The 19061-nt window shown below is 40.2% G+C and overlaps 1 protein-coding gene across 2 annotated transcripts in view; it reads left to right on the top strand.

Moving 5' to 3' along the window:
• Positions 1–8505: 8505 nt before the first annotated feature.
• Positions 8506–19061, top strand: part of LOC138102762 (splicing regulatory glutamine/lysine-rich protein 1-like) — a 100601-nt gene continuing 90045 nt past the window's right edge. For both annotated transcript variants that reach the window (XM_069000512.1, XM_069000511.1), the window contains exon 1: positions 8506–8717. In XM_069000512.1, coding sequence (XP_068856613.1) covers positions 8557–8717 — 161 coding nt within the window. In that variant the 5' untranslated portion in view covers positions 8506–8556. The remainder of the gene's footprint in view (positions 8718–19061) is intronic.

The following is a 19061-nucleotide window of genomic DNA, read 5'->3' as shown; positions in this document are numbered from 1 at the left end:
CTGAAGGTCGTATAATTTTTTTTTTCCTTCTTTTAGGTCTATTAATAAACTTCTTTATATTCTTTCCAGTTTGGTGCCTGCTTTGCGTTTCTCCTAATTCTTATCTCACAGAAGATAAACAGTAATGAGTATTTCGGGCCAAACCACTACAATATTTTATTTTTTTCCTCTTTTTATTTCCCTATTAAATTGTTATTCTGACTTGGTGTCTCCCATTAGTTTGTTTTCATACTAGTACACATACACAAGGGGATAGCTCCTCCTAAAGCTGTGCATGCTGAGTACAGGAAAGTTTCTGTTTATATACTGTATTTTACATACATATTCATTGATTGTCCCAGAATAAACATGCATATGACAATCATTTCCCCAAAATCATTAATATATTTTCCCTCTCCTTTATGCATGCATTCTTCTCCAGGACAGAAGAACTGGTCTCTCTGGTGGTCCCTAGTAGTCACGGACCCCAATGTTACAGCTGGTGTAGTCAACTTGTCAGGGTACTGGGGCTGGTGAACGTCCAGTTCTTCTTACACAATGGGCATTGTGCAGTTCCATAGGCCAGCGGTTTTGGAAGAACAAGCATTGTGTTAGCTCACCAGGTGTAGACAATTTATCATCTGGTAACATTTTCTTTGAATGTTCTATTAATTCTATTTGTCCTGAAGACTGGGGGTGTGTCCTGGGTACAGAGGCGAGGGAGTGGAGTTTTCAGTGCTGTTTATTCAAATATCATTTATGTCATAGTCATGGGCATGGTTTCGGCAGGGGAAATTCCATGGCTGGAACCAGAAGGGAGTTCATTTTGTCTGGCTCACTCCAGTGAAGGGATCAGCAGACCTTGGCACTGCATGCCTGGTGGGTCTCTTCCCATTTCCCATCCCTCTAGGATGCTTCTGCAGGACAAGGGGGTTGAGAAGAGGCAGCGGGGCTGCTCCCGAGCCACAGTGCTGAAGTGACAGCTCCAAACCACAGCCTGGACCGGTGGGGCCACGGCACAGTTTTCTAAGATCATCAAGTCCAACTGTTAACCCAGCACTGCCATGTTTACCACTAAACCATGTCCCCAAGTGCCATCTCTACATACCCCCTGAACACTTTCAGGGATGATGGCTCCACCACTTTCCTGGGCAGCCTGTTCCAATGCCTGACCACCCTTTCAAGTGAAGACAATTTTCCTAATATCTAATCTAAACCTCCCCTGGTGCAACTTGAGGTCGTTTCCTCTCATCTTGCTGCTTGTTACCTGGGAGAAGAGACCGACTCCCACCTTGTTACAACCTCCTTTCAGGTATGAGCTGCTTTATTGCAAACAATATTTATCTGTAAAGGACTACTTTTGACCTGCACCAAAACCATCTGCATTTTGACCAGTTATCCCAAACAGAGATGGAAAGAGGAGAAAGATGGCTGGGCCATAAAAGGCATTTTACCTGGATTGTAGATGTCCTGGATTCAACTGCTACATCTGCAAGATTTTCAGCATAACACAGAGCATCTCTTTTATGCTGCTCCTCTCTCTTCCCATCTACGTAATAAAATAATAATGCTTATTTTCAATTGCTTTTTATGGCATGAATTACAAAACATAGTGTTAGGAAGGCAATAAAAATGCTCACAAATCAGCTTGAGACAGGAGTGAATGTGTAAGTAAATTCAGTAACAGGAAATGCTCAGATCTTACAGAAATAAAAATATCAAGAGACTGATAAGGATCTAAGAGGGTTTTTTCCATCTGTAATTGCCCAGATGCCACAGCTACTTTGCTCTTTCCATTACCGTTTTCCTGACATAGGAATTCCATCAATTCAGTCACTTTGAATTTCCTATTCAGCCCACCATTTTATTGTAAAATGTGTAAAATTGCATGAAATAAGGGGTACCATCCAGCTTGAAAATAAAGAGAAGAGAAACATCTGAGTCCAAATTTCCTGTAAAGTGAGATTTTAAATAATCTGGACAGCCTCTCTAACGCTTTCATTTTTTCTAAGGCATGTGCCACCTTTAGGGAGTGAACAGCAGAGAAGCCAGGTCAGCTGTGAAATTGGCCAACAACTCACCAATGTGCAGCTCCAGAAGCTCCGCATCTCCCAGATGTTTGCAGTGCTTGATATCAAAGTTATATTGAGGGGTCCTAGAGGGACCCCCTTCCCTTTCCTGCAGCTGCCCACCCCCTCAAGACATGGGAACAGCTCAGCTCTCCCTCCTGCACCTCCAGGACTGAGTGACGGCCCTTCTCTGTCCACCTGGCAATTTTAAAGGGACTCAAAATCTTTGCTCTTTACCCTTTCTATAAGCATTTTATGGCTCACTTGATAATAAATAACTAAAAAGGAGAGGAAGGAAGGTGAGAGGTGACAGATGGACATCCAGATGGAACACTCACATAACCTTTATTTCTTCGGCAGCCTAAACCAACCTCCAAGCCAGCAGCGAAAAAGAGTTTTGAGGTCCAGCCCAGCTGTGATGCAATGTGACAGCACAGAGAGACAGGTGGCAATTGTGGCACGATGGAGCATCAACAAGCCCATGGTGCCATCCCAAAGCTCAGCTGGGATCTACATTGCTGCTCATCAATGCACCAAGAGCTCAAACAAGGTCTTCCAGGAGTGAGACGGCAAAATCTGCTGTGGAAGAGCAGCAGCTTAAACAGGTAAGGATGTGTTTAACATAAAGGAAAGGCAATGCCTACACAGGATAAGAGATTTATATGTGTTAGTTTCCTCTCCCTGTCTCATAGAAATGGCTGGTTTAATAAAGCCTGTGAATCTGCAGCATAGTAAGCAAAATCATCCTGGAACTGGAAAGCTTCAGGTGCCCTGTGTGTGATGCATGCTGCACACCAAGGTAACTCAAGGACAGCACTTTTAAGAGAAAGATTTGCAGTTACTTTGACCTTGCATGCACTTAAAAATAAGCCATATGACTCTGCCCAGCATATAAATATTTTGTGGAGATGTAATTTTTTAACAGTAAGTTTCTCACAATCAGCAGATGACCCAGCCGTTACTTCCAACATAAGCAGGCAGGCTCAGCATCCCACTGTGCATAAACCTTCAGGAGCTCATGAAAGGCATATCTATTACTGCTGAGACAGATCTGGGGCTCTGTTCATATGTAACTCAGTAAAAGCCCACATAAACTCACTAGACTTGTCCTGTGCACATGCTAGTTTTAGGAAGACAGGTACACTGGACCTCTGCTCCCAACCTGCTACTCCTATTCCACATCAGGTTGAATGAGCTAAAACCCAAGGGATTGGGGCTAAAAGGCACTAATTGCTCTTTCTTCCATAGAAATTTCCTACAACTTCCTAAGCTACAAGCGGGGCAGAGGTAAGATGGGAAGGATGTTTTCTTCTGTGCTGGGAGGAAGAGAGTGTTTTGCTGGTGGGCAGGGTCAGCACAAAAGACACAGACATCAACTTAAGGAATAAGTGTAATTTACTATAATGCAAAACTGCGAAGAATTACAAAAGGATAAGCTAAGCAATGCACCTAATCATTACTACAAAAGATTGCCTATAGTGATTAAGAAAGATACATCACCAGTTACCCTAGTACTTAAGTATCATTCAGGTCTGCACATCAACTGGGGGAAGCTGTCACAGCGAAGGACTGGAGAACCACTCCCAGTAACTGGGAAATCCTACAGGTACATCCACCTACAGGCAACAAGGCTTCTGACTTTGCTGTGAGAGGGTCCTGTTTTTATACTGTTGAATAAACAAGCTACCATAACTTCTAGTGCAGGAACATCTGGTTTCATTCTCCTATTGGGTTTCTCCCAAAGCCTGGCCAGGGCTCAAGGAGGAACCAAGGGAGTTGTCTTTGATCCTACACCCCCAAACAAGGCCAGATGTGGCCTTGTCCGGTTTCTAAATACAGAAAGGTATGTTTTGCCAATGAGAGGATACGTATATCATATTGCTAATAGTACTTCGTTAATGAGCGGATGCATATAACATCTGGTTGGAAGGTTCATCTAGAGGTCAACTTTGGCTCAGGGCCTGTTGTTCAGGCCTTGGTACTTCAGAGAGTCATAGAAAATAGAAAAAAATCAATTTCCATAGACTATAATATGTAGCAAAACAATAGTCTCACTGAAACAGTGGGGGAAAATGGTATTGCTCCCTGGTCCTGGCTAACACCTACCCCCAAAGAATCCTACTCGTTATGTCTATAGCACCAAATCCACAATACCCAGCATTTCTCTCCCCAGAGTCCACACCAAGCCTAGGGAGGGGACAGGACAGCGCTGTAGAGGTCTCAGCTCTGTTATACAAAATACAATACAACCACTAAAAGAGTCACTGTCCCAGTGAGGTGATGTGCTGCCCATCCAGCAGGTCCAGAACTCAAAAGACTGATGGACACCAGAGACGCAAAATACCAGAAGGCTTCTTGTTGTAATCTGCCCTCCTGGGTCCATTGGTTTTTAGAAGTGAAATTACCACTGCTTCTAAACTGCAGGAGACTGAAGCACTGACCCTACTTGGTCCTAATGAGAAACTGAGCACAAAAGTAAAGATTTCATTGACTACTGGAATGACCAGACACAAAAATGGTAAAAGTCTTTAAACCCAAAAATGTAAGCCCTAGATCAAAACCCCAGTATGAATTCATCTTTCATGGCAGTTTATTCCATTCTGTATTTTTAACTTTGATCACCCCATCTGACTGTCTTTTAAACCCTCTATGGCAGCTATTGCATTTTTGTGAATTCTAACCAAATTTCTCAGGAGATTAAGGATCTCAAATAAAGGAAGTTATCATGAGTTTAATGAAAATCAGTTCTTGGGTACAGTGTCCTCACTGATCAAAAGACTTCAACAGGAACTTAACAGCTCTTTACTCAGAGGGTGGTAAAACACTGGTGCAGGTTGCCCAGAGAAGCTGTGGCTGCCCCATCCCTGGAAGTGTTCAAGGCCAGGTTGAATGGAGCTCTGAGCAAGCTGGTCTAATGGAAGGTTCCCTGGCCATGGCAAGGGGGTTGGAATGAAATGATCTTTAATGTTCCTCCCAATCCCAACAATTTTATTATTCTGTGACTCCTGAGCCTGATATATGGGCTGAGTACCAAAAACATGCTCCTCTATCAGCTGCTTCTTGGTAAATGGTACTCAGAGGCATCAAAAGTGGTGAGGCTGATGGCATTTATACCTGCTGGGACCTCCTGGGGTGGGAAAAGGGGTCAAAGGACCCCAGTGAAGGTGACTGTGGTCTCGAGGCACAGGCTTGTAGGATACAAGTCTATAAGAAAGTGGACTTCATCGGTTATGCTGCTCCTAGAACAATTTTTCCACCAGACAAGTAACAAAATTAGTAATCAAGAGGATTCACAACCTGAGAGAATTAGTGCTTCTGATCTAGAATAAACCTATTAGAAAGCTCAATGGCAGATTGTGCTGCCACAGAAAAAACAGTCAGCAGAGATTTTAGTGCCCTGTCCTTACTAAATCCTCACCTAAGCCAGGTTAAAAAATAGTAATCCAATGGGTTGAATACTGATTTCAAGACTGTTATCATGGTACAATGCACTGAAAAAATTTAGCAACATGTTACACATTTCTTAAGATAAGTTCTTTCCCAGGATACTGAATTTACAGATAAAAACAATTTACAGATAAAAGCAAGAAAACAGCAGAACTAATCTATACATTAATGAAAGTCACTGTGCCTCATTAGAAAGCAGTTACTCTGAGACAACAAGAACTAAATTTATAGTGGTGTGTAGTGATACTAATAGTTTTGTTAACATTATCTACCTTGCCATAGACTTAAAAAGAATTATCCATAATAGTGGTAGTTATGGTAGCATTGTAAAAATTGCTGGCTTTCTGCCATTCTAATTCTCTCTTCAATCATCTGCAATTTTCAACCTTTTTCTCACCTATTAGGTTGCAATTTTTCAGTGGAGAACCACCCACTATTATTTTGCAAGAAGGATACAGAGAATCTAAGGGAAGAAATATTTTACTCAATACAGGGAAAAATATTTTTAAAATTATTTTACTTTATATAAGAGCTACTGAGTCAAAATTTGATCTGGAAATAATTCTGCTCCCTTAGGGGACCAGACAGCACAGATGGGCTCCATCAAGGAGAGAAGCAATGGGTGATGGCCAACCATGACAGTGTCTTCTGGGGAAGCCTGCCTTGATTTTACTTCTCCCCCTGCATCCTGTTAAGGGCTGTTAGGACAGGCTTTGCTCTGTTCTGGTGTACTGCAAGTTGTTTGAATAATCCATGAAAGAACTTAAAAGGATCAAAGCAAAACGGAGATGAAGTTTAGGAGCACAGGCTCAGGGGATTTTGGAGGGACTTGGAGGTGAAGCTGAACACAAACAACCTTCAAAATCCATTTTGTCAGTTCAAGTCTAGGGTATGGAAGGTTTTAAAAGCTAAAATATTCATGTCTGTAACCTTAAGTCTTTCAGTGCCAAGATACAAAGTTCTTTAACACCGAAGCAACACTGCAGTTAGATCCTTAATACTGATCACTCACATGCATAGTGCTCAGTCTCATTTTCTCCAGTCAATTTAACTTTTAAAGAAAACTTGAACTGTAACTCCAGGTAAAATCAATTTAATTGGTATAAATTCCCAGTCAAGTTATAACAAAATTTGTCCCAAAATGGATCCTTTTGATGCCTTTTCCTGGTCTTAAAATCAAGAGTCATACACGGTTAGAAGGGAAAAAGGGATTTTACCTTGGTATTTATTTTAAGGATACTTAGGTGCACACATCCAGGTCAAATGCACCAAAATGCACCCTGCAAAAATGCCCCCCCAAAAGATCTGGTATAACATTATAGGTTTTACTAATTAGCATATCTATCAAAGATTCCCCAATGAGAGGCTCAAGTGAGCCCCCTTCCCCAAGGAACCCTCCCCTGGATGGTTCTATCTTAGTTTACAGAATGTGTTCTGGAGAGGACCTTGGGGTCTGGGTCACACTGATCCCTAGCTATGAAGCTTCTAAAATGTTTAGTCTCTTAGCCTGACAAACAAGTCCAAGAATGTAGGCAAAAAGCACTAGGAACACAGAAGTTGTAAAAAGGTATAACAGGGGTATAAAAGAAAAGGCAAAAAATCTTCATGGCATCACTTTCACCCAGTGTGCAAGAGGCCAATCCACACGCTGATTTGATTTATTTACAGTCCTGTGCAGAAAGGGGGGCTGGGTGGTAAATGCACAAAGCCAGCATGATGACTATCAAAATTTTTAACTATTTATACATTTTAGCAAAGAAAGGAATTAGTGTTCATTGGCTACAAGTTACATTGTTCTCTTATTAATTAGAATTCTATCTTTTATTGGTCAATGATTCTCTCCCTTCCCATGCTGATTAGTCCGCATGCTCAGTCTCTCTTCTTTTGGGTTGGTGGTCCATGAGTCGGTGGTGGCGATCTCCCCCTGCTAGAATTACCTTTTACCCAGTCTGTGCTGATTTCAGCACAGTTGCTGAGTTGGGTTTATTAATTTCTTCTTTATCTTGGGAGTTCTGCCAAATGTCCTTACGGCCCATAAATGCTGCATTCTTTGTGTCCACTATCAGTGGTACATCCTTTTTACCAAGCTTTGTTAACCTCCCCCTAAGTCTGAGATCATTGAAGCATGTCAAGCCCTAAACCTTAACAAGGCAATTCTACCGACAAGCAATTTATCTTTCTAACATCTGGATATCAAAACCATTAACAACTTATTCCATTACAACTCTTCTTGTTTAAACATAGAGCAAATTTTCAAGGGTTTACTCCCTAGGGTAATTAAACTGCCTCTTATTGAACTTGGCTTCCAATAGAGCATTTAAATGGGGAATCTATTTTCCCTTCCATTTCTTGTGGGCATGTTTTAATTTGCTGGCAGAGCATTCCATGAATTTCATGCCAAATCGATTAATAGAGCTAAACATGACCTATTAAAGATGAGGTTTTGTACCTAGACTCTGGTATTCCAGTTCTAAAATAAGAAGCCTTTTGCTTTGCTAAAGGACAAGGAAACCAGTTAACAAGGTACTCAGGCCCTCTTCGTGCAAGAATTAGTCAGGCGCTCGCAGCTGCACCTTCCCCACGTATGATGGAACTATCTAACCACCCTGCGTAGGGCGTCCGGGCCGTCGTGCTTGCTTCCTCCACTATGCGACCTCCCCATCGCAGGATCTATGATCCAGTCTCCTGGCAGCCTGGGGCAGGTAGCGCGTGTGAAGGGAGGCCGGGGGAGGGGGTGGACGCTGTCCCGCCCTGGTAACGGCGTCCTGGGTAGCTCCTTGGGAAACCGGAGGGAAGAGGGGTTTTTTCCCCTCCCTTCTTGCAGGGGAACTCGGAGTCCCGTCGGCGCGGAGCGAGGGTGCCTGCTCCACCGTAAGCCCCAGCTAGCACGGGAAGAACGGCTGCCCGCCCAGAAACACCTCCAGGGAGCAGTCGAGTCCGCCGCTAGAGCGCCCGCATGATAGGACGCTCTGGCAGGCGCCACGCGCTTCTCTCTGTCGTTGGGCCCGCCTCTCCGACTGTGTGGCACTGTCGCGAGCGGAGCAGTCGTGCAGGCTCCGCCATGATGAGCAGTGGAGGGATCGGGGTGCCGCTAGGCTTCCCTTTGGGCCCCACGTCTGTCATCCAGATCACGAACCTCTCCTCGGCAGTGACCAGTGAGCAGATGCGGACTCTCTTCAGCTTCCTGGGAGATATCGAGGAGCTGCGCCTCTATCCCCCGGAGTAAGCAGGGTCTGCGTCGGCCTCCAGAGCAATAGAGACTTAGGATGAGGAAGAGGCTTAGAGGGGTCGAGAGGATGGAGGGAAAGGAAGAGGCAGAAGGTCCTATGTGCCATCTTGAGTGTGGGCACCAGTCTCCCGCACGTGGGGGTGTCTGTCACGTGGTCCCACCCCTTTGTATGGGACAGGAACGTTAGGGGAAAGGGGCTATGTCTGGACCTAAGATGGCGGTCTCGGTCCGGAGGAGGGGAGCAGTTGCGGTATCTCTGGAGCGGCCTGTAGAAACACCGCGAGTTTTGTGTTCTGGTGGTGGTCAGAGCCGCAGTCACCCGGTGGCGCCTGTCGGCACTGTCACAGCTTAACAAGACGCGTGCTCGCAGGCTGCCCCGAAGCGCTTCCTAGGCGCAGGTCTCGTTTCCCCCGTTTTCCCGAAAACCTGTTTTCTGTGCCCCACTTTTCGCTCGGATTCATCCCAAGTGGAGGGGGTCAGGCGGGCGGGAGTGCCCCAGGCCTGACCCCCGCCCGGCTGGCTTGCAGGCCGGCTGCGCCACTCGGGCAATGCATGCCGACGAGACCAGCTCTTTTTGTTCGAACGGCTGTTTTCTCCCGCGAGAAAGGGCCACTCGAGCAGAAGTCAGCATAGCTGTTAACAGAGGAACGGTACCTGCCCTGTGCTTAGAAATGTTTCCGATAGGACGTTTGCATAAGTGAAAGTTAATAACGGAAATTACACATTTCTCTAAATTGTAGCTGTCCTCATTATGTCAACTGCATGCAAGGGATCTGCTCAAATGAGAGATAATATTGTTATTTTGCAAACCTCAATGTTTCTTCCAAGCAGATGGAACAGAAGAGGAAAAGAAATATTTTTTTCTTAACACATCTGTTGTATTAGGAAGTGAATGGCAGACCGGCCCTTTCAAACCAATTATTTTTATATATATATATATATATATATTTATATTTATATTTATATTTATATTTATATTTATATTTATATATATGAAAATTAAATAGGAATAGCAGAAAGGGGCAGGGGGAGTCATTCACATTCAGACTTCAATTTTAATACAAAGAAGACAGGAATAAAGTTTCATTATAAAAAAAACCTAGCAAAAGAAGATGGTATTTGTCCATTTTAATGTGTTACTAGATTATACTTAGCTAGGTTTGGATGAGGAACGTTCAGAAAAATTAAATGTGATTTGACATATATATAAAGTATGTATAGTAGGCATCCATTCATGTCAAGATAAAACAGCTTTACCTAGTTTTAAACACTAGTAGATTTATGGTGATTTTTGCACAGTTTTCTAGGTTTTTATTTTGGACTTGTTCCACAGTACACTTAAGATATTTATCATAGAATAGAATCATAGAGTGGCTTGGGTTGGAAGGGACCTTAAAGATGATCTAGTTCCAACCCCCCTGCCATGGGCAGGAACACCTTTCACTAGACCAGGTTGCTCAGGGCCACATCAAATCTGGCCTTGAACACTTCCAGGGATGGGTACAATGTCTCCTTTTTTCCAGTCACCTGGGACTTCACCTGACTGCCAGGACTTTTCAAATATCATGGAGAGTGGCTTGGCAACTACATCAGCCAATTCCCTCAGGACTCTGGGATGCATCTCATCGGTTCCCATAGACTTATGTACATTCAGGTTTCTCAGGTGGTCATGAACCTGATCTTTACATACAGTGGAAGGGACTTTGCTCCCCCAGTCCCCATCCTGCTGTCCATCCACTCGAGAGGTGTGGAAAGAGAGGTTGCCATTGAAAACTGATGCAAAGAAGTTGAGTACCTCAGCCTTCTCATGTTGTTACCAGTTTACCAGTGTCATTTATTGAGTGGTGGGGTGGGTACACCTTCTTTGACCTTCCTTTTCTGATTAATAAACCTGTAGAAGCCCTTCTTGTTATTCTTTGCATTTTCTCCTGCCTTAATATATTTTTGTTATAGCTTTTGCTCTTATCTTTACTCAATTATATAACAGATTTTAAGGGAAATAGATATTTGCTTGACATTTGTATGCAAATAATGTTTGTGCCTATGTATAAAAATCTGCCAGTCTGTGTATACACATAAAATATTATAATCCAGAACCACATCAGGGTTTGACTTGGAAATCCAGTAAACATCAGTTCTAAATGATTTAGTTTTCAGAGAATAGGATGTGGGATTGTGATTACTTATTCTACTCTTGATTTTGTTTACAATTTTTATGCATAACTTTTAGAAATATGCATTTCCTTGTCAAATAGTTCTGGAAATTTAACCTGACTTTCAAATTATTACCTTGGAAAAAAATTAAGTATTTAATGTCTTTCTTGTGAAACAGTAAGAACATGCTTTCTATTGTCTCTCTGAAAATATATTTCAATAATATTGTTATAAGGTCAGAAAATAGTGTTTCATTGGCAAGTGCATGGGTAGATAAGGTATCCCAAGCAAAAAGATGCTACAGTATATGTCTGCAATTTGTTACAATTATTTTCTGCTCCTATTTTTTTCTTAGGTATTTAAGGATGTAAGGCTTAGAGTTTTTTTTAAATAATTTTTTTCTTTTAATTCAATTAATAGGAAGTTTGGTTTTTACATTAGAGATGAAATCAGACAAAAATTCATGTCATTCTAGTCTTAGCTTTAAACTTCTGATGTATTTTAGAACTCATGAATTTCATTACCTCCAGGGAACAGTGGGAAACTCACTTTTTCAGTCCGGTTTCTAGCTGAAAACCTTAATTAAATAAATTGAATTAGTGAATTGAAGGTTTCATGGGTGTTGACTACTGAACAACAAATAATAATTTGCTCTTTTAAATTTATTTTGTGCTGAGGAATAAGAGAAAGGTGACATGGTAGCTTCTGATCATTCCAGAATATTTGTGTTACTTAAGTAAAAGTTTTCATTGAGACTGGGAACCCATTTGCTAGTCTTAGTACAGAACCACATAATTAAATAAAAAAGCCAACAGTTCTTGTTTCAAGAATAATATATAGTATAATATTAAAAGAGTATTATCCTAACTTTTTTATAGATGACAGAATTATAGAATGGTTTGGGTTGGAAGGGACCTTAAAGATGATCTAGTTCCAACCCCCCTGCCATGGGCAGGGACACCTTCCGCTAGACCAGGTTGCTCAGGGTCCCATCCAGCCTGGCCTTGAACACTTCCAGGGATGGGGCATTCACAACTTCTCTGGGCAACCTGTTTCAGTGCCTCACCACCCTCACAGTAAAGAATTTCTTCCTAACATCTAATCTAAACCTACCTTTTTTCACTTTGAACCTTTTCCCCCTTGTCCTGTCACTACATGCTCTTGCAATAAGTCCAGCCTTCTTGTAGGCCCCCTTTAGATACTGAAAGGTTGCTATAAGGTCTCCACGATGTCTTCTTTTCTCCAGGCTGAACAGCCTCAGCTCTCTCACCCTGTCTTCATAGGAGAGGTGTTCCAGCCCTCTGATCACCTTCATGGTCCTCCTCTGGACTCTCTCTAACAGGCCTATGTCCTTCCTGTGCTGGGGACCCCAGAGCTGGATGCAGTACTGCAGATGGGGTCTCAGAAGAGCAGAGTAGAGGGACAGAATCACCTCCCTCACTCTGCTGGCCATAGTCCTTTTGATGCAGCCCAGGATACAGTTGGCTTTCTGGGCTGCAAGCGCACATTGCCAGGTAAAGCAATGTGATGAAACAAAGTTGTATGTTGCATTGTGTAGAATTGTAGCCTGTTTTCTCTCTTATTCTGTATTGCAAATATTCAGCATACACACAAAATATTTTTACTTAGTCAAGCATGAGTTTGCAGAGTATGATGAAGTGTTCTCTTCTGTATGCATAATTTTATTTATTTTTAAAAAAGGGCATTCAAGTTAAGAGATTTACTGTAATATTTGTAATCCCATTGCCTTTGCTGGGCATGTTTATTTCTAATAGATATGAACTTGTAGTTCTGTTGATGTTCAACAGTAAACAGAATATATAGACATCTATATGTATATGTACATGTGTATATACACTATAAATCATATAAACTCTCCTTTTTCTAATTCAGCATTATGATCTTTCCAAATAAAAGTATAAATTTTCCATCACCTCTTTGAAATCAGTCATGTTTGTCAGCCTTCTACTTTTCCCCTTAATCTGCTGAAGTCTAATACATAAAATCTTATATTAAATACTCAGTAGTGTTGTTATTATTTTTTTTTTTTTTGCTTGAAAGGAAATAGGTCTCATTCTGGTATTTGTGAATTAACTTGGTCAAGAACATGGACCATTTTGAAGTATTGATCTTGGTAATTTAATTTATTTTTGAAATATTTTTCCCCATTCTTGGAAGATGCAGCATTATATGTTTAGCTGTGGATTATTTTTTTCTTCCTAATTCTCTGATATTTTGCTCTGTCAGAGCAATCCAAGAGATTTATAGAAGTGGTGAATTTGATCAGGTGATCATTTCAACTTTATAGGAAATTCCTTTGATAACACTTTTCCACTATAGTTAATTGTGTAGCATCCTACTGCTGACTTGAATGAAAAAAAAAAAGGAGAATTATGACTTACTGGGGAGTGAGGATGATGTATCTTGTACATATAGGCTCTTCAATGATTGTAGAACAAAGCACAGGGCTGTGCTATGAACTAGCATCATGAGAGAGAAGTTCCTTTTTAGCAATTTTCTACATTTTTCCAGGCTCCTGTTGTTGTCTCTAAAAGTGGGATTTGTCACCTGGTGTGCAGTAAGACAATCACACACAGAGACGAGGTATTTGTTTATTTCATATTTGCACAAAGGTAGGTGCTGGGTGGTAAATCCACAAAGCTAGCACACAGAGCAGAGAAGATGATAATTATTTATACGATGTTAATCTAATATATTCCACCTATGTACTACATAGTCAATGTTTACTACTCTACTATTGATTACTCTTAAAAGGGCTGATTGCACAAGGTATTTTGTAATTCATTATTAGCTACTGCGCATGCTCGGGGCTCTTTCATTTGAATTGGGGGTCATTTGGTGGTTGTGATGTCCCCCTGACAGATTTACCCAGTTGGACCTGATTTCAGTACAGTTGATGAGTTTGCTTTGTTAGTTTCTTCTTATCTTGGGCAAATGTCCTTTTGGTCTGTAAATTCTGCATTCTTCTTGTCCGTTTTCAGTAACCTCCCGCTAGGTCTGTGGCCCCCAAACCATGTCCAGCCCCAAACCCCAACAAGGCGATTCTATTGACAAGCAACCCATCAAAGACATCATTGTCATTAACATATCCCTTGGTTTCATAGGGTGCAATGGAATATTTCTTAAAAAAACTAACAGGAAGTCTCAGTTGTTGAATATAATTAATTACTTGCACTTTAAATAGAAAACATTAATGTTAGATTAGTTGTCATATAGGAAATGGAGTGTTGGCCTTTGCATATGAAGTGTTTTCAACTTTTAATTGTTAATTGTTTAATTATTGTTTATTCAAATTACCCATCAACCCAGTTGAGAGTTTTTAAGTTCCAAAGTTATTCCCCTGATTAGTTGGTTAAAGAGTGTTTTACATAATTCCTCGTTAAAAATCCTTTGTTAATATTAAGTTCCACAAGTTTGTTCCCCTCTTTAGTCCCTAAAAAGTGTAAAAACCCACAATGTCTTAATTCCTGTATGTGTCCAAGTTAATTACCCTGTTTTTAAGAGTTCTCTGAAATACTTATAACCCAATTTTAGACCTTTTACCAAGTGTTCTTAACCTTTGTAAGTTTTAAGTGAGTTTTGAGCTTTGCCAAAAAGGAGACCTTCTAACTGACAGGGAGCTATTTTTAGAACCTGGCCGTTGGCCTGCAACTCAGCACCATGGCAACCTGGAATTTTAATGAGGACTTTTCCTGCCTTTGGAGCCGATGACATCTTTCCCTTAGACAGCAGTGAGCCATTGGCAGACTGAGATTACCTCACCTCAAGACACCACCAATCATCCAGGACCATGGAGGCTGGACAGTGGGCGGTCATGGGGGGGACCCAGACTTTATAAAACTGCTGGACACCAGATCAGAGGGGCCATTTTTACCTCTGATTAGCTGCTGATGAAGTCCAACGCTGGGAGCACAGGCTTCCACCTCTTTCAAGAGGCAATTTAACCATTCTCACTTTGGGCTAGCTGAAGTCACCCCAGCGTTGTAAGGTCTCTGCCTTGGGACTTCTGAGCCGGTTCAGCCAACAAGGTCTCTAATCACTGCAGACCGGGTTTTTGTTTTTTTTTTTTTTTTTTTTAGCTTTATAATTATTTTGTACTTGCAATTTTTTTTTTTCTGATTGTTCTTTTAATAAATTGTTCTTAATTATTTTAATTAAGAACCGAGAGTTGTCTCATTCCTCACATTAGTTCACTTAAAGTTCTTGTACGGATGCACCATGTGGAGAGGAAGAGAGAGAAACCACCCCAGTTTTTTAATGCATTAAATAAAAGGCAGGTTCTTTAAGATGACTCTTCAGTATTTCTAGTGAGCTTCCTGAACCCAGTGACTTTTCCCAGCAATTAATATCTTAAGACTAAAACTTTTAAAGTAGCAGTTTCTGACAAGGTCCTTTATTTTGTATACTGAATTGATTGGGATGACTTTTATGAATGTTGAGCCAAATCACACTATGCTCTTTGGTAGTTAGTCACTTCATGTTTTATTTTCATTCATCAAAGCCCTTCAGTTTCTTCAGTCACTGCTAATCAGACATCCCATTAAGAAGGATGGATTTCATATCTGTCATTTTCCTGAAAGCCTAGTTCTCTGTGAGGAAGTGTCTAATGTATTAGAGGTTTTCACACTTTATGCAGATGGCAGTAAATGCTATTTTATTATTGTTATTTTCTGAAGAGGCCTGTGTGAACTGTGAATAGTCTGCTTTCAGATTCAGCATTGAGGGCATTGGAAACTCTTGGTACTGAAGAAGTTTCCATATGGTCATCATTCTGATTTTAGCTATTTGTCAGTGAGACTTCATTGACACTGAAAACAATATTTCTTTTTATTGAAAAGCTATTGTGTATCATATTTCAGTAGGCCATAATGCTTGTTACTGATGGCTGTTTGTATTTATCTATTTTCTTACAAGAAAAATTTAAATTTGACTTGACTGTACAATTATATACTGTTCTGCTCTCTGGAAGGTTTTCAATGGAAACTTTAATCTAAAAATTGAAAGCACCTATTTGATTAATAACATCAGTAAGCAAGTTATGTGGAGGTGGGAAGAGGGTTGGGGTTTTTTTAATCCACTCATTTTACTCTTAAGTAATTTGTATTTGATTATCAAATCTTAAAGAGACTAGCTGAGTGTATATTTTATCATGTTGCAATTGTCTGCTGTATTGGTTTAAAATTAGTGTCAAAAACTTGCCCAAGAAACTTTGACTTCATGAGATTTTTAACCATTTCCTTGTAAGACCTGTCTCTTATAGACTGCTGTAAGTAGCTTTCAGTGCTCAAAGACCCCTTTTGTTCCATTTAATTACTCTTGCCAAGCATTTTGGTTACCTCTTCTTCCCTGTCCCATAAACAGAGCTTTAGCCTCAAGAAGAAGTATGTTCAGAGAATTTGTGGGGTTTTTTTTCTTTTCCTAACTGTTCAGAAATGAAAGTAATGGATGTTTGTAAAATCCTTTCAGAAAACAAGATTTCAATGTTGTTGGCTTTTTTTATTTACTTGTATGTATAATATTTTTCCCTTTTGCTTACATCTTGAGGAAAATAGGAGGATTGAATTGCAGGTTTCTAATTTTACCAAATGAGATCTGGTTTTTTTTCTGAAGCTAAAGACTAATATCATAAAGAAAAGTTAAAGATGTATATGAAAATTATTTGGAAAATTATTATTAGATAGGATGAAGCTGTTAACAAGAACAGAAGATAATATTATAGTCGCAGCCTCGGTAAGAGAATTTATGTCCTAAGAGTTACTACATCAGGGCCTTGGTGTGGATTTTCCACTTGTGTGTAGAAGAGGGTGGCTTTAGTGGGGCTTCTGTCATCTTCAGTGATATTTTGTCATCAAAGTCTGAGGAAAAACTCCTGACATTTTGAATATCTGTGTATGGTCCTGATTTAGGTAGAGATCTACATTCTCATGTTGAGAATGGAGAATTGCTGCCATTGTTTAACAGGTGCTCCTCAGTTTGCCATTTGCAAAACCATGCTTTTGCGTTAGGTTTGTCACCCAGTTGAAATCTGCGTTTCAGAGAAGCCTTTAAAATTACATTTGTAGTGATAAGCCTTCAAATGTGGCTGTAAGTGGATTTTTGATCAGTTAAATATTGAAAAGCTTTATAGAAATTGAATTTTTGCAGAATAAATTGTTTGAAAGCAGGGAGGCACAAAATGTCTGCATCAGGTGTTGAAAGCCCTGCTATATTACTGTTTGCTTCCAGGTGTTCTGGAGTTGTCTTGGAAGCTAATACACGAGTGTTTCTTAGGTGTTATATCCTGCAGTGGCTGCAGTATAGATAAAGCCTTTGAGATAAAATACATAGAGCCTTATTTAAATGTGATCTGCACAATTATTCCAGAACATCTTATTTTGACAGGTTGTTTATTTCTGTTGTTTTCCCCACCATCACCACCCTGAGAAAATTTGGACCCTTAGAGGGATGTTTTGTAGCCTTTTATTTGGTTTTTCACTGTAGATTTCTGAATAGGTAATTTTTAAGTTTTTGGTTGGTTTTTGTTCTGTTGGGAAATGGATGTTACTGTCTCCCTACAAAGGAAAACAAGAATGGTAGAAACATCTGAATACTATTCATATCTTTATTTCCTTTTTGAGTTTTCTTGCATTTCTAAAGAAAGTGGATTATAGTAACCTTAAATCAGAGATGTAGGACTTGCTTTTTTGCATTGGTGCTTTGTAACCGTAGGAAGAATATGACTACTTCAATTCAGCCTTGAAAAGGATTGGCAAAAAAATAAATCAAAATAATGGGTTAAAACAGAATAGGACTTTTCTGCTTTAAGAAAGACTTCTTACGAAGCCTACTGGGGAAGTTTAGGAGGCCCACTTTGTAAAAGAAGAGGACTCAGTCACTCTGAAACTTCTTAGAATTTTAGAACTTTTGGATCTTAATTGTCTCCCTCGATGTAGATGCAGCATTGATGTATTTTCAGCAGAGGTGGTCTCCTTATAGGAGAATTTCTCATTTTCATCACTTCTCCAGTGAATCTCATTATTAGCTTAACTTTCAGAAAACACTTTGTAGCAAAGCTTTTTTTTAGAGCCTTGTTGCAGTAGTATTCTTATGTTAATATATTGTAACATGCTTCTCAGATAGCTTTTGTGATTGAAATCCAGGAAATACAGAGAAGGAAATATAGAAATGACACTTGTCATAACTGGCTCTGTAGTTGTTGAAATTCATAAGGTTTATTTATGGAGCCTGGAACTGCCTGGAACAGAATTATGTTTTTGAGTTACCAATGAAAACAATAAAGAAAAAAGCTAAGAGATGTTAGAAGTTTGAACCAGATAATTTTCAATGGAGGCTTCAACCATTTGGGTTGTAACACTGGCATATGTATTAAATAAACAAACAAACCCCAAATAACAATGAAAAAACCAAAAGACCCTCCCCCTCAAACTTACCCACACAGGCCCCCATCCCCCCCAACCCAAAACAAACAAAAAAACCTGTGGCCATTAAAAAAAAAGAAACCCTTTGCAATGAGCAAAGTCTGGCTCTTCAGAATATGTAATATTACAAGTTGCATGCAAACATTTCTGCTGAGTACTGAGATAGTCATAGCTCTTTGTCAGCTCTGATGGAAAGTGTTCTGAATCAAGACCTTACAGATGGCTCAAAAGCCATTTTTATACATTTATTTCCTTCCTGAATATGAAAGCTTGAAACTGGGAAAACATGGTCCACTACAGACAGACTAATGGACAGAAGAAATGTAGTAATCTTGCAATGTTTTTATAAATTGCATAAGGTTGACTTTCATATTTATGTTTCTCCCCCTTCCTGTTTATTTTTCTTCCTCAATGTCTCTGGTTTCACAGAATTTTCCATTATAAATGTTTCTGATTGCCATTCTGAATTTGACCAGCTCTCTAGATATTTTATCTAAATGTTACCTTTCTGGTAACCAGAGACATACCAATCTGCCTGCCTCAGACTAAGTTCTGGGTTCATTTATGCAATTAATATGATGAAATAACGTGCCTAAAACTTGTGATTTTTTATTTAAATACTAAAGCCTAATTATTTCCATACAACAACTTTGGAAGTACCTGCTTGGAATTTGAGGGACTGCAAGATGGATTGGACTAAACTTGAACTCCTTCTGGTACTTCTGAAAGTTGACAAGTGTTATA

Source organism: Aphelocoma coerulescens (genome assembly GCF_041296385.1).
Source record: "Aphelocoma coerulescens isolate FSJ_1873_10779 chromosome W unlocalized genomic scaffold, UR_Acoe_1.0 ChrW_unloc_scaf_1, whole genome shotgun sequence".
Lineage (NCBI taxonomy): Eukaryota > Metazoa > Chordata > Aves > Passeriformes > Corvidae > Aphelocoma > Aphelocoma coerulescens.
Note: the sequence above shows the minus strand (reverse complement) of the source record. Positions and strands in the feature narration are given on the sequence as shown.